The sequence below is a fragment of the Rhinoraja longicauda genome, chromosome 38, assembly GCF_053455715.1.
Source record: "Rhinoraja longicauda isolate Sanriku21f chromosome 38, sRhiLon1.1, whole genome shotgun sequence".
NCBI classification, from domain to species: Eukaryota; Metazoa; Chordata; class Chondrichthyes; order Rajiformes; family Arhynchobatidae; genus Rhinoraja; species Rhinoraja longicauda.
The window spans coordinates 12,762,668-12,778,560 of NC_135990.1; the positions used below are offsets into that span (position 1 = coordinate 12,762,668).

Here is a 15,893-nt window from a genome sequence, read left to right on the forward strand (position 1 = left end):
AACAATGGGCATAAAATGTATGACTAAGTTATGAAGAAAGAGTTGATATATGCGACTCGACTAAGCATACGGAATAATCAGCCCAAAATGGTCGTAATTGGCTTTTCTGCAGCGTTTTATATTTCAACCTCGTCTTAATTAATTTAGTTATATAATCTTGCACTTAAATTTAATATTTACTCATTACAGTTCCACCACTGATTTTCTGGCACTCTTGGTTCCAGATCTTTGCTGGTTTATCCAGCTGGCCAAGGAAGTCGGCTATGGGGATAGATGTGCTGGCTCCAGCTGGGCTGGAGTTCTACAGCCCTGGCCGCAGATTCAACCCACCGATCGGTCGTGGAAGTCCCGATGAGGTCAAGATTGGCTGCCTTGCCCAGCCTAGGTGCCACATTTTCGGGGAGACTTCCAGGGCGCGGGGGATTTCTCGCTGAACCCCTAGCGACCGAATTGACAAATTGCAATTACGGACTGTTTTGCAGAAAAATGTGAGGCGAAATCAGAATGGCGGAAATTAAATAAGAAAGCGGAAACTTTCCATCAAATTCGGAAGGGTTGGGAGGGGTGTATCCTGACACAATAATGACAGAATGCGATATTCCTGATGGATCACTGATAAGATCCTAAACAGCGAAACACCATTTGGAAACAAGGAACCACAGATGCTGGTTTACAAAATAAGACAAAGTGCTGGAGTAACTCGGCAGCTGAGGCAGCATCTCAGGGGAACATGGTTAGGTCACGTTTTGGGTCTGGAGCCTTCTCCAGACTCTACATTGTCATAAAGTCATTCGTGATGAGTAGAATTAGGCCATTCGGCCCATCAAGTCTATCTGTTCCACCATTCAATCACGGCTGACCTATCTCTTCCTCCTAACCCCATTCTCCTGCCTTCTCCCCATAACCACTGACACCCGTACTAATCAAGAATCTATCTATCTCTGCCTTAAAAATACCCACTGACTTGGCCTCCACAGCCTTCTATGGCAAAGAATTCCACAGATTCACCACCTTCTGACTAAAGAAATTCCTCCTCACCTCCTTCCTAAAAGAACTTCCTTTAATTCTGAGGCTATGACCTCTAGTCCTAGACTCTCCCACTAGTCGAAGCATCCTCTCAACATCCACTCTATCCAGGCCATTCACTTTCTGAATGTTTCAATGAGGTAACAATTGTGTTTTAGTTGGGCTAAAACACAACTGGAGCCTTTTACATACAGCGCAATAGTGAGCTTTACCAGATACACATGAACATCTTCTGAAGGAGGTCATTCGCGCCTTGGTTTACTCTAGCATTCAAAGTGATAATGGCTTATCTGCAACACGGCCCAATTTCCCAGCCTGAGCTTCATACCTGTTTCCTAGAGAGATTTAGCATTTGTAGTTGGAGCATCTGTAGCATTTTGGGAAGAAAGAGCTCAGTTTTCCAGTGTGGGAAAAATGCTTACTCACTTTGTTCGTAAATTGCCCAGCTCTGATATCAGTACTGTTATCTCCTACCGTATCGTTCTAATTCCTTTAATGCTTAATTGTATCACACCGTAATCTACCAAACTCAATGCCTGGATTGATGCCAACTGTTATAAATGCAAGCTACAGACGGTGGCTAGAACTCAGGCTAAAACAAGCTGTAGATACAATTTATTAATGAATATATAAAGTGGAACTAAAGGCTCAATGTATAGATCTCATGTATAGATCTCAGATGTACGAGATTCCCAATCTCGTTGTACCCCTGGGTACAATGACAATAAAGATATATTGTATTGTATTGTATTGTATTGTATTACTGGGAGCAGCAATGGATGAATCAACCATTGGCAAATAGAGTAGATGGGTCTTTAATGCAACAAATGTTGGTTGTGAGCTGTAATACAAGCCAGCTTCCCATTTTAATGACCGGAGAAAGTGTATTTTTTGCGTTCTGCAGCAGGGATTTTTTTTCCCTTTAATTGTATCAAAGAGTCACTGTAGAAACAAAACATTATCAAGGCCAACAACAGTTGCTCTTCTTGTTTACAAAAAGAAACGCAAATAGCTGGAGTACCTCAGTGGGTCAGGCAGCATTCCTGGAAAACATGAATTGTTGATGCTTCAGGTCGAGACCCTTCTTCAGACTGAAATATCACCTATCCATGTTCTCCACGGATGCTGCCTGACCCGCTGAGTTACTCTGACACTTTGTGTCTTTTAAAAAAAGACTGGCATCTGCAGTTCCTTGTTTTTGCCCTATTTGTTTATACAGCTTGATAATGATTTATTCTTCCCCTTGTTATCAGGTCCTACCGGTCTTTCATAAGCTAGGGTGCCGTCCGATTCTCCTCTACCCCATTGCGGACAGTGAACTTTGTCTAAAGAACTGCTGAGAACGATAGTCTTCAGTCTGCATCCTTTCCCTGCTCCACCTATTGTACTCAAGTGGCTTGATGGTATTTATGTATAATATTATCTGATTTAAGGTAGACAAATATGATCAGATTTGACTGGTTAGCACACAAAACAAATCTTGATACTGTACCTCAGTATATGTGACAATAACGAACTGAAACTTTACTCCGAAGCAATGTCGGCACACTTTATCAACTTTTAGTTTAGTTTAGAAATACAGCGCGGAAACAAGCTCTTGGGCCCACCGAGTCCGCACCAACCAGCGATCCCCGCACTTACACTATCCTACCACCAAGCCAATTAACCTACAAACCTGTGCGTCTTAGGAGTGTGGGAGGAAACCGGAGATCCCGGAGAAAACCCACATAGGTTTTGAGGAGAACGTACAAACTCCATACAGTCAGGTCGAACCCGGGTCTCTAGCACTGTAAGGCAGCAACTCTACCGCTGCGCCACCATGCAGCCCAATTAACATTGACGGCAGTGGTTGCAAACCACTGGCACACCTTTCAGCGGCAACCATTGCCCACATTGCAGTGGCAAAATGAGATGCAGAGACCGCACCTGGAGTACTGTGTGCAGTTTTGGTCTCCAAATTTGAGGAAGGATATTCTTGCTATTGAGGGCGTGCAGCATAGGTTTACGAGGTTAATTCCCGGAATGGCGGGACTGTCATATGTTGAAAGACTGGAGCGGCTAGGCTTGTATACACTGGAATTTAGAAGGATGAGAGGGGATCTTATCGAAACATATAAGATTATTAAGCGGTTGGACACGTTAGAGGCAGGAAACATGTTCCCAATGTTGGGGGAGTCCAGAACCAGGGGCCACAGTTTAAGAATAAGGAGTAGGCCATTTAGAACGGAGTTGAGGAAAAACTTTTTCAGTCAGAGAGTTGTAAATCTGTGGAATTCACTGCCTCAGAAAGCAGTGGAGGCCAATTCTCTGAATGCATTCAAGAGAGAGCTAGATAGAGCTCTTAAGGATAGCGGAGTCAGGGGGTATGGGGAGAAGGCAGGAACGGGGTACTGATTGAGAATGATCAGCCATGATTACATTGAATGGTGGCGCTGGCTCAAAGGGCCGAATGGCCTCTTCCTGCACCTATTGTCTATTGTCTAAATGCTTGCACCAACCCAATACCCACTTCATTATGCGCTTGTGTGCTCGCGTGCCTGCGCTATAGACCTTCTTACCTCAAACCTCTCGTCTTCACACCTGTAGATGTGCTCTTCATATTGCGTTTTCTTCGAGCTGACGAAGGTGGAGTCTTCAGACCAGGAGGGGAAAGACACCCAGGTATCATTTAGTACCTGAAATAAGAGCATCGGTGATCATTCCAGAGCAACAATTAGATGAACAACATGTGACTGTCTGCTAGAAGCAATGCTCCTACCTATCTTCACACATATCCTGGCAGTGCCACTTTATCTCTGAAAGAACTTACAAAACTTTACTTTGATAACCTGTTTGGAGAATGTCGTGTTAAAAAAAAATCACCTTTTGTGATCTGTGACTAGATTTGTACAACTTGTATAAGAAAATAACTGCAGATGCTGGTACAAATCGAAATGCTGGAGTAACTCAGCAGGTCAGGCAGCATCTCAGGAGCGAAGGAATGGGTGACGTTTTGGGTCGAGACCCTTAGATTTGTACGACTTTGTCATGTAGTGACAAGTATTAAGAATTGTCTTGGCAACTAAATTACCTGTAAATGTCTATTAATACACTGCTCTAGCAATTTTTGCTCGTTGATGAAAACATTTGTACTCAATCGGGTAGTCACCTGTACAACAATCTGACGGCAAACACAAGCAGTTCAGCCATTTAGAAACTTCATCATTATCTGCCAGAGACTTTGTGCAAGAAAGTGAATCATAAAATGGCCCTTACCTCTTTGCAGAGAGGAGTTCTGCCAGTGCACTTGGGTTGCTGAAAGCTCTTGGGCAGAGCACGGTAACTTGAACCAAGTCGTTTACAAGAAGCATAATCAATCTCCATTGCAATGCCCTCTGTCGCTCTCTCTTTTGGAAATGCCTCAATGTGAGAAGATTCCTTATAACCCAGGAAATTCTTAAACCAGACAAAGAGCTCAGGAAACTTTCTGCAAGATAATACACACAATTCCAATAGTAAAATCTGGTTGACAGAATCATACAGCAAGGAGACATGTCCTTATGCACACAGTGTCCACATCAGTGTCCATCTATCAAGCACCCATTTACACAAGTTCTATTTGTGTAAAGAAAATAGAGCACCCAGGGAAACACACAAGGTCAGAGGAAGAATGTGCAAACTCCACATAGACAGTACTGGTGGCCACAATAGAACTCGAGTTGCTGGTGTTGTGCAATAGTTCTACGAACCATGTCACTGTGCTGCCCTTCTCTATGATACAGGTTCATGAGTTCTAGGAGCATAATTAGGCCATTCGGCCAATCAAGTCTACTCAACCATTCAATCATGGCTGACCTATCTTTCCCTCTCAACCCCATTTCCCTGCCTTCTCCCCGTAACCCCTGACAACCTTGACGTGTATCTGCCCAATCTAACTTGGCCTTCAGTCTTTCTCTTAAGGTTTTTCAAACTATGCTGACTGCATCGATCTAAAAACAAGCTTTACTGCTTGTTAAAACAATGTTAATATAACATGTAAATTGGCACCTTAGTTTAATCTGGCATTCAAAGTTATCATGGGTTATCTGCAACACAGCTAAATTTGTCAGCCTTAGCTTCAAATCCCTTCACAAACACACATAATCTACCCAAGTGATGAGGTTATATAAAAGTATTGAGGAGAAGTTTTACTATGCAGACTGTGGACAGGGAAGGTAGGAGACTTACAATATGTCTCTTATTTGGAAACAAGTGTAACGTTGGTATGATGCTTATTTCTTTAAACCTCGCTAATGCGTGAATGTGCCACCCTCTGATTTCAGAGCAAAGCAAACTATTTTGTTTAATGAGGCCTGGAGAATAGTCACTTATCGTAACTCGTGCAATATTGTAATAACACCTAATGGAAATTAAACTATAGTCAATTAAAGAGCTGGCAGAGCAATATTGTTAAATAGAGTTCACCATCATGAGCAGCTCTTCATGAAATGTGATCTACATTCTGTTGCGTGTTAGCATCCATCAAATGATCTTAAACCCCAGTCATTTCAAGCACAATATAATCACCAGTGAACAGATTTAGCTGGAAATACTCTTTTGTGATCTCAAGCCTTTAATGTAGGCCTTAACAAGGAAAATTGGGGCCCACGTTGAACTGTCACCTGAAGAATATTGTTAATATTCCATATTAACAATGGAATATGCATTGTTAATTCCATATTCTGTCAACGTTTTTAACCGCTTGTTAAAAGTGAAAATTATTTTCCCAATTCACATCTCAATACTCAATTTTTTAAATTATGGCTCTCATTCAAGATGTCCAATTATACTTTATTGCCTAAAATTTGTCAAATGTCAAAGACTAGCTTTAAGGTGAGAGAGGCAAAGTTTAAAGATGTACGGGGCAAGGTTTTTACACAGAGTGGCGGGGGCCTGGAATGCACTGCCAGGGGTGGTTGGGGGCCTGGAATGCACTGCCAGGGGTGGTTGGGGGCCAGGAATGCACTGCCAGGGGTGGTTGGGGGCCTGGAATGCACTGCCAGGGGTGGTTGGGGGCCTGGAATGCACTGCCAGGGGTGGTGGTGGAGCAGATACCATCGCTGCGTTAAAGAGGCTTTTGCATAGGCACATGGATGTGCAGTGATGGAGGGATATGGACCATGTGCACACAGATTAACTTGGCATCATGCTCGATACGGACGTTGTGGGCCGAAGGACACGTCCCTTGCTATACTGTACTGTGCAAGTTAATTCGCTGAATGGTTAAATCAAGAAAATGTAACCCACAGAATCGTTTTATCTTCAAACGTTTTATCAGGGCGGCACGGTGGCGCAACGGTAGAGTTGCTGCCTTACAGAGAATGCAGCGCCGGAGATTCAGTTTCGATCTTGACTACGGGGCCGTACTGTACGGAGTTTGTACGTTCTCCCCGTGGGTTTTCCCCCCCGAGATCTTCGGTTTCCTCCCACACTCCAAAGACGTACAGATTTGTAGGTTAATTGGCTGGGCAAATGTAAAAATTGTCCCTAGTGGGTGTAGGATAGTGTTAGTGTGCGGGGATCGCTGGGCGGCGCGGACTCGGTGGGCTGAAGGGCCTGTTTCCACACTGTATCTCTAAATCTAAAATCTAAAAAATCTAAATCTAAAACAAAACTTTGACTAGATATTTATTTTAGAGGAAAAATATTGCTGCCGTCTTCAGAGTTTAATAACGATCCAATCTGAAACCAATCCCAAACACCCCATCCTTTTGGAGATTACTCACCCCAGGAATGGAAACACAAGCTGGACCAGTTCTGCACGAGAAATCACTTCTTGATTAAAAATCACAAGACAGCGTAGGAAATTCTCATATGCCTCTGCACTCCGCAGTGCTTTTCGAACCTAAAATCAAAGCGATCACACTTTATTAGCATTTTCTTTCCAGCAATCGTTTGTGCTAAATGAGAAGTTGAATGAAAGTTCAATGCAGCAGGCAGCCACATCCTCCATTTGTGTAGGAAGGAACCGCAGATGCTGTTTTACACCGAAGGTAGACATAAAATGCCAGAGTAACTCTAGAATTGCTGGAGAGAGGTCTCGGGTCGAGACCCTTCTTCGGTGAGAGTAAGGGGGAGAGGGAGACAGAGAGATATGGAAGGGTAATGTGTGAAAACACAGATCAAAGGGGATGGTGATCAAGGAAATGTGGAATGATGATCAAGGAAATGTGGAATGGTGCACTGTTAGTTGAGGGAAAGGTGACAACGAGGCATACAGTCAGTAATATTTAATCAGGAAGACAATAAAAACTTGGATGGGGAAGGGACAGGGAGAGAGGGGAAGCAAGGGTTACATAAAATTGGAGAAATCATTATTCGTATCGCTTGGGTAGTAAGCTGCCCAAGCGAAATACGAGGTGTTGTTCCATTCTCCATTTACTGAGCAGTCCCCTACCTTCCCAAATTCACACAAATCCCATTCTATCGCTGTCTTTTCTCATAATAGGCTGTTTAATAAAACTGATATCCTTGGATAATTCCAAATTTGTGAAATGGTTTATTGCGAAATTTTGGAATATTACAACTGGGAGCTGTGTATTGTTTCACTTTCAATTGAAGTGCTGTGAAAAGCACCCACAACACATGAAATCCAAGCAATTCCTACCAATCCAAACATGTTTTTAAAAGTAATTCCATAGGAAAACCGTTAGAGAATCATGAAAACATACAGTACACCACAGAAAATAGGCCCTTATGGTCCACTTTGTCCGTGCCAAGCATGCTGCCTATCTATGCTGATCCCATAGGCCTACTTCTCTCTACTCCTTTCCTAGCCAAGTACCTGTCAAAATACCTTTTAAATTTTGTAATCTATATACTAAAACTCTCATTTGTTTGTTTGTTTGTTCCTGAACTACAGCCAAAACAGTACACAATGGCGCGACAATTTTAAGCCCACCTTACTCACCGTCGTCCCTTTGGTGCTAATGGAAGTTTCATTGAAATCGGTGTTATATTTTTAAAGTTATAATCTATCTACTAGGGAGGGGGGGGAAGGGAGGAGCGAGGATAAGGGGGATGGAGTGGGGAGGGATGGGGAAGGGGAGGGGAGGAGGAGGGAAGGAGAAGGGGAGGCGGGAGGAAGAGAGAAGGGGGGAGGGAGAGAGAGGGGGGGAGGGAGAGAGAGGGGGGGAGGGAGGAGGAGGGGGGAGGAGAGGGTGCTGTACCAATGCAAGAGAGATTTGGGCCCAACAAGTCCACTTGGTCTACTCTAGTAGAATATAAATATGCCTTCACTACCTCCTCTGGCTACCCGACCCAAATATTTACCATCCTCCGTTTGAAAAAAGTACCCCTCAGATTCTGTTTACACCACCCCTCACATCTTAAACCTGTGTCCTCTCATTCTAGATTGTCCTGCACTGGCGAATTCTGACCTTCTATCTATGCCTCTCATCATTTCATAAATCTCTTGAGTGTCACCCCTCAACCTCCCATACTCTAGTTAGAATAAACCCAGACCATCCAACCTCTCATTATGCCACAGAAGGCAGCGGAGGTCAAGTCAATGGATATTTCTAAGGCAGAGATTGATAAGATTCTTGATTGGTACGGGTGTCAGGGTTTGTGGGGAGAAGGCTGGAGAATGAGGTTAGGAGAGATAGATCAGCGATGTTTGAATGGCGGGCAGACTTGATAGACCTGATTCTGCTCCTATCACTTATGAACATGAGTAACCAGACCCCTTCATTCCAGGCAACATCCTGGTGATATATACAGACACGAGGTATTGTCTCTCCCTCCTAACCCCATTCTCCTGCCTTCTCCCCATAACCTCTGACACCTGTACTAATCAAGAATCTTTCAATCTCTGCCTTAAAAATAACCACTAATTTGGCCTCCACAGCCTTCTGTGGCAAAGAATTCCACAGATTCACCACCCTCTGACCAAATAAATTTCTCCTCATCTAACTTCCTAAAAGAACGTCCTTTAATTCTGAGGCTGTGACCTCTAGTCCTGGACTCTCCCACTGTTCAGGCAGATGAGATCAGTTTACTTGGCGTCATGTTTGGCACAAACATTGTGGGCCGAAGAGCCCGTTCCTGTGCTGTACTGTTATGCTTTACCTTTTTAAAGCAGTTCCATGCCCACAGCTTCTTTAGAGAATATAACTTTGTTTTAAACCCCTTGGGGCACGGAAATGTTATATTAATAGTGTGGTGAATGACTTAGTAAATCATCTTCCTTTAATTCACTGATTTGAGTCACCTTTTCAAAGAATAAACTTTCTGTTCCAGCTCCATGCTTATTGACCTCAGCCAGGGACTGGTCTTTCAATCCCAACATCTTTGGTTTCTTCTACAAAGAGAAAGAAGAAAACTTAATCACTAATAACATTTGTTTTAATGCAGGTTATCACGATGAAGTGCAAACTGGTCTTCCACCTGAGAGTGACTGGACTGCACTTACATTAATGGGATCATTTGAAAAGATCACTTCAACAACTTAATGTTTGCATTGTATTTGCCTCCGTTCCCACAACAGCCTTGGCCAACAGAGGAAGCAGACAGCATGTGTGGGAATGAACTGCAGATGCTGGTTTACACCGAAGATAAGACACAAAATGCTGGAGTAACACAGCAGAACATGCAGCATCTCTGGAGAGAAGGAATGGGTGATGTTTCCGGTCGAGGCCCTTCTTCAGACTGAGAGTCAGGGGAGGGGGAGGCACAGAGATAAGGAAGTGTATGGTGTGAGAACGAGACATCAAAGGGGATGTGGCTAAAGGAAAATGTAGAATAGATCATTGTTAGCGAGGGGAAGGTGAGAACGGAGCAAACAGAGATAAGATTTAATCAAGGGGGCAGTCAGACTGGTCGGAGAACTAGGAAGGGGAGGGGGGGGAGATGGAGAGAGAGGGAAAGCAAGGGTTACCTGAAGTTAAAGAAGTCAACATTCATACCGCTGGTGTGTAAACTGCCCAAGCGAAATACGAGGTGCTGTTTGTCGAATTTGCGCTGGACCTCACTCTGACAGTGGAGGAGGCCCAGGTCAGAAAGGTCAGCATGGGATGTTAAAATGTTTGGCAACTGGGACATCGGGTAGGCCAATCCTTGATGAAAGAATGGGTCGACTGGGCTTGTATCCACTGGAATTTAGAAGGATGAGAGGGGATCTTATAGAAACATATCACATTCTTAAGGGATTGGACAGGCTAGATGCAGGGAAAATGTTCCCGATGTTGGGAGAGTCGAGAACCAGGGGTCACGTTTAATAATAAGGGGTCGGCCATTTAGGACTGAGATGAGGAAAAACCTTTTCATCCAGAGAGTTGTGAATCTGTGAAATTCTCTGCCACAGAAGGCAGTGGAGGCCAATTCACTGGATGTTTACAAGAGAGAGTTAGATATAGCTCTTAGGGCTAACAGAATCAAGAGATATGGGGAAAAAGCAAGACCGGGTTACTGATTTGGGATGATCAGCCGTGATCATATTGTAAGGCAGTGCGGGCTCGAAGAGCCTACTCTTGCACCCTCATTTTCTATGTTTCTAAGCAGGGACCAAGAATTTGCAACACCTGTCAATCTGCAAATTGTTCTTCCTGAAACTGATCCTTAGTTGATCTGACAGTGGACTTGTTGACAGGAAAGAAATGTTGTGGTTCCAAACTATCCCAGGCGATATCTGACCCGATGAACTGAAATCCAGGACGTGAAGTTAAGATAACTCGGTCCTGCGTGTGGTTTTATTTCTTACTTAGTGGTTTTGCTTTTCTATTTTTCGTAGAACAGGTAATTTTGAAAAAATATTTTTAATGCTATTGTCTTATTAGCAGATAGATCTCAAACCAAAGCATCAAAACGTATTAGTTTTGACAGGGCGAGGGGTGCAAATTAAAAAAAACATTTCATCGAGAGTCTGTGTGAAAAGCAAAATCCACACAGCAAGTTTATCACAAAAGTAAAAATAAGTTTTGAAAGCAGTTTCTTTAATACGACAGAGCAAGTTGAACACAAAAGCATCAACTATGTATGACAAAGAATAAGAAGCCTCATTTTAAAACATGGAACAAAAGTGCATTACAAGAAACCTCAAGCACTTTGCAAAATGGCTTTGAGAAATTCTCCAAAGGCATCTTGGGGCAATTCATCATGTGTACCACACTCTCACTGCACTCTCGATCCAATGTGTTTGGGTTACACTTCTGAAGATGGCCTTCTCTGAAGGGATTGCACAACTGTATATTGTTGTAATCAAGTCTTGATAATTCTCCATTCATAGAGATAGAGACATACAGCATGGAAACAGGCCCGCTGGCCCAGTGAGTCCACGCTGACTATCAACCACCCAGTCACACTAATCCCACACTAATCTAATCCAATTTTATTCTCTCTGTATTGTTATTAACTCCCCCCAGATTCTACCGCTGATATCCACACAAGGGGCAATTTACAGTGGTCAGTTAACCTATAAACCATCGCATCTTTGGGATGTGTGAGAAAACTAGAGCCCCCGGGGGACTAACCCCATAACCCACACGGGGAGGCCACAGTGAGAACGTCCAAACGTCGCACAGACAGCACCCGAGGTCAGGATTGAACCCGAGTCTCCGGCGCTGTGAGGCAGCGGCTCTACAAACTGCACACTGAGCGGAAAGAAGCATCGGCAAGGAGGCCGCCCATAAAACATTGAACCATGACTTACTTTCACGGGAGGAGTGGCCCCGGTGCTTGAGTGTCGACGGATCTGGCAGCCATTCTGATTGCTTCGTTGCTTATTATTGTTCAGCTGGGGCTTCTTCACTGTGCTACCATGGTCATTCCTGACTGAGTCAGCTTTCTCTGCCGTTGTTTTACTCAGCAGCTGCGGAACAAAAATAACTTTCAATCAGCTTGGTTGTAAGCTCAAGGTACCGCACTTTAGGAAGAAAAGGACAAATCAAACAATGCGTATACTTATCCATGTCATCCTAATAGGGAAACACCCCTCAGCAGTTGGTAACGTACTTCAGATCAGATCCTAGGAGCAGCTACCTGTACTGTCCATTTACACAACTCCAGAACGAACCATCAAGTTTAGTTGTAGTTTAGAGATACAGCATAGAAATAAGCCCTTCGGCCCACCGAGTCACTTGTTCATACTAGTTCTGTTACCCCACTTTCTCATCCACTCCCTATACACTAGGGACACTTTACAGAGGGAAATTAACACAAACCCAAACGTCTTTGGGATGTGGGAGGAAACCAGAGCACCTGGAGGAAACCCATGAAGTCACAAGGAGAACGTGCAAACTCCACCCAGACAGCACCTGAGGTCAGGATTGAACCCGGGTCTCTGGCGCTGTGAGGCAGCGGCTCTACCCACTGCACTGCCTGTCCGGGGCGGCTGAAGATGCAACTGTATGTTGAAGAGAGAGCTCAGAAAATCTCGCCTCTATGGATATAAAACCAAGTGGAACAGCGATCCCAAGGCATTGGGGTTGCTTCATTTCCAAAATGCTTTGTGGCACAGGAGAGAACTTCGAAAACGTGTGAAATGTAAAGCCTTATGTGGAATCAAGCCATGAATTGGAATCTGTGGGTGTGTTTCAACATTCTTTTGTTGTAATGATAGCTTGTGGTTTGACCATGTACGTATGTCGTGCTGTCTACATTAAGGATGAGGAGGGACTGTTATAAATTGATGGCTGAGTCAGGGTTGCAAAGTGGTTATCTTTTTATAATTGGATATTACCTTTAATGATCAACTCACACAATAATACAAGCAGCAACATTTTAATAGGTTACTCAGGAAGTGAGGAGTGGGATTGAGTGTGCGAAGGGGGATCTGATGAAGGACAATGCAGGGTTTTTTTCCTCCAAAGACTTCACAGAGTGGTTTAACTCGGGAACCTGTGGTTTTCAGCTGCCTCTATCCCTCCTATAAAACGTCACAAATATCTAATGGTACTGACTCTAATTATTAATACTTGTCATTGTAGAAGTATAATGGTAGAATAGAATGATTTGTACTTTCTTGTTTAACCACTGTAGCTATGGACACTTCAGCACAACTAGATGACAAAACAAAAATAATGCACAGAGCGATGTAAACCAGGGTGGACAGTCTCCAATACTTACAACAGAGCTGTTTGCATCGGGCAGGAACTGCCCAAACTCTGACAGAAGGTCCTCCTGGTTTTTAAACAGCCTGGCTACTTGGGCATAAACCTCCTGCTCAGTCAATGCTGGCGTGTAGTTTCCACCGGCTTCTTTTGCATTCCGTTGTTCCTTCTGTTATAGCAAAAATATTTATAAAGCATCTTAGAAAAGAGACAGCCTCTCGTCAAAGGACACAAAGTGCTGGAGTTCACAGGTCAGCAGGCCAAGCAGCAACCCTGGAAACGTGGACAGGTGACGTTTTGGTTCAGGACCCATCTTCAGACCCTCTCATTAATACAGGGGCAAAGTAAAGCGGGGGTTCTGACTGTGTATCTATAAACCCTCTTTTTTTTTCTTTTGCTTTTATCCAGTTGCCCACATCAAAATTTACCTTGCATGTCTCCCCCTCCATCTTTCCTGACGTTATTGATTTTAGCATCACCTTGGAAAAGATGTAAATGTACAGCTGAGAAATTGTATTAATGAAGGGTTGTGTGAGAGAGGCTGCCCTCCAGCATTCATGGTGACTCAATGAATGACTATCTCAGCCACCAAAAGGCACTGTATACTGATCATACGCATGTGCTCAGCTTGCCACTCGTAACATGGGATGGTGCGTTCTTTTCTCCATTCATCTAAAGAACATAAATACAAAATCGACAGAGCAGACACCTAGCTAGAAATACAAATGAAATTGAAAAGAGAGAAATAAAGCAGGACAAGATGGAAAGAAGTATAAATAGATGTTTACACCAAAGACACAAAATGCTGGAGTAACTCAATGGGACAGGCAGCATCACTGGAGAGAAGGAATGGGTGATGTGTCAGGTCTTCAGAAGAAGGATCTCGACCCAAAACGTCACCTATTCCTTCTCTCTGGAGATGCTGCCTGTCCCGCTGAGTTACTCCAGCATTTTGTGTCTAAATAGATAAGGAGTTACACTGATATACGAAGTGAAAGGGACGAACAAAAAGGAGGACAACAAAATATTTTCCTGCGGCTGTTAACGTAAGGGCGAGGGAAAGGCTTGAAACGCTGTGAGTTTTCTTACCTGGTACGTGTGTAGGATCTCCAGAAAGGCCTTATAGATGTCGGGCTGTCCCTGGAAGCGGTTTTTGATCTTGTTGACATAGTTAATGGCATGATTGAACTCCACGGGCTGATTGTTCTGCATGGGTGGCGTGGCGGCGTGAGCGCTCGTGACTGGAGTGTGAGGCTGTACCGGAGGTGACCGGGGAGAGGCATATGGAGCCATTGATGCGTTTGGTTGGCTGGTTGGCGTGTGTGTTTGTGACTGCAGTGGCTGCAAGGATGTAAAAGCAAAATGAGCTACGTTTTGCTAAAATCCCCAAAACAACGCTGCAAAATTTATCAATCAACTTGTTATCCCAACTCTGGGAGGGGCACAAACTCAATTTACTTGCTCTCACCTACTTCTAAATTGTAGGCTATTATCTGTGTTTCTAATTAATAGTCAATTGGTGCTTTGCCTTTGATGTGGCTGTTTTTTCTTTAGATCAGAGAAATATCACACAGAACCTATAAATGGTATTTATTCAGGAACGCGCCCCACTAACACATAAGTGATGGTTTGCCCACAACATTGCCCTTTATGCAATTCCTTAGAAATGAGAGCCCAGATCCTAATAATAATGTGCAGGAAGGAACTGCAGATGCTGGTTTACACCGAAGATAGACTCAAAATGCTGGAGTAACTCAGCGGATCAGGCAGTATCTCTGGAGAAATTGGAAAGGTGACGTTTTGGGTCGAGACCCTTCTTCCTAATAATAATGATCAATCATGGAAATACGGCGACAATTCTATTTCCGTAACATCAAAAGTCCATTCATAAAGTGACCTCTCTTATAATCAATCACTGTAGGTGGATTTTGTAAGTACTTGAATATTAAAAAATCACAAATCCCAACACTGATCATCCTGTATTCTGTGCAAACCTCCCCAGTTAGAAAGGTTGCTGCTCACTTTAGCACTTTAATTTCATGTTTTATCTATCTTGCGTTTTATGACTTTTGGCAGATCAATTTCCCTCCTGGGATAAATAAAGTTCTATCGTATCGTATCCTAATTCAATGGTAAACCAGTCAGAGTAGTGAACAATATTTCAAGATACAGTTTCTAGTGTTATATGCATTACTCCCAAAAAAAGCCATAAATGGAGTATATTTTTTCAGAGTAAAAAAGGGAAAGAGATGATTTATGACTGAGTTCGGGATGAATTTCTTTACTCAGACAGTTGAGGATGCACAATCACTGAGTATATTCAGGGGTAGGATTGACAGATACCAGGGGAATCGATGGGCAGAGGATTAAGCAAGAAAGTGCTGAGATAGAAAATCAGCTGTGGGCTTTATTAAATGTGTGGAGAATATGACCCATTCTCACTGCACGTGTAACAGGAAAAGAAATGAAGGGTTGCCAAGTTTGTTTCAACAAAACAAAATACTTTGATTGCTTATTAATTAACGGTTATTGTGCTACACATCCAACTATACATAGGCTGCAGCACAGGAACTCCAAAGTCATTAACAGCTATTTTTCACAAAACAAAATGCATGTAATGGATAAAAGCACTCAAAGATGAATCACCACAGCACTCAGCACACAATATACCAAAAAGATCTGTGATCTTAAAAAAAAGTGTGTTAACCAAGACTAGATATTTATCATAAGAATCTGTTTGATGCAGTTTACTTTACTTTAATACTTTTGTACTTTCAGGCCCTTTGTCCCACCGAGTTCGTG

At 43.3% G+C, this 15,893-nt stretch overlaps 1 protein-coding gene across 5 annotated transcripts in view; it reads right to left on the reverse strand.

Moving 5' to 3' along the window:
- sin3aa (SIN3 transcription regulator family member Aa) overlaps positions 1-15,893 on the reverse strand; it is a 119,409-nt gene that overhangs the window by 35,340 nt on the left and 68,176 nt on the right. For 4 of the 5 annotated variants that reach the window (XM_078429722.1, XM_078429720.1, XM_078429721.1 and 1 more), the window contains 7 exons: positions 14,181-14,432; positions 13,108-13,260; positions 11,693-11,851; positions 9,257-9,346; positions 6,771-6,889; positions 4,282-4,492; positions 3,585-3,701 (listed from right to left, as the gene is read on the reverse strand). In XM_078429722.1, coding sequence (XP_078285848.1) covers positions 3,585-3,701; positions 4,282-4,492; positions 6,771-6,889; positions 9,257-9,346; positions 11,693-11,851; positions 13,108-13,260; positions 14,181-14,432 — 1,101 coding nt within the window. The remainder of the gene's footprint in view (positions 1-3,584; positions 3,702-4,281; positions 4,493-6,770; positions 6,890-9,256; positions 9,347-11,692; positions 11,852-13,107; positions 13,261-14,180; positions 14,433-15,893) is intronic. The other variant, XM_078429724.1, reaches the window with a different exon arrangement.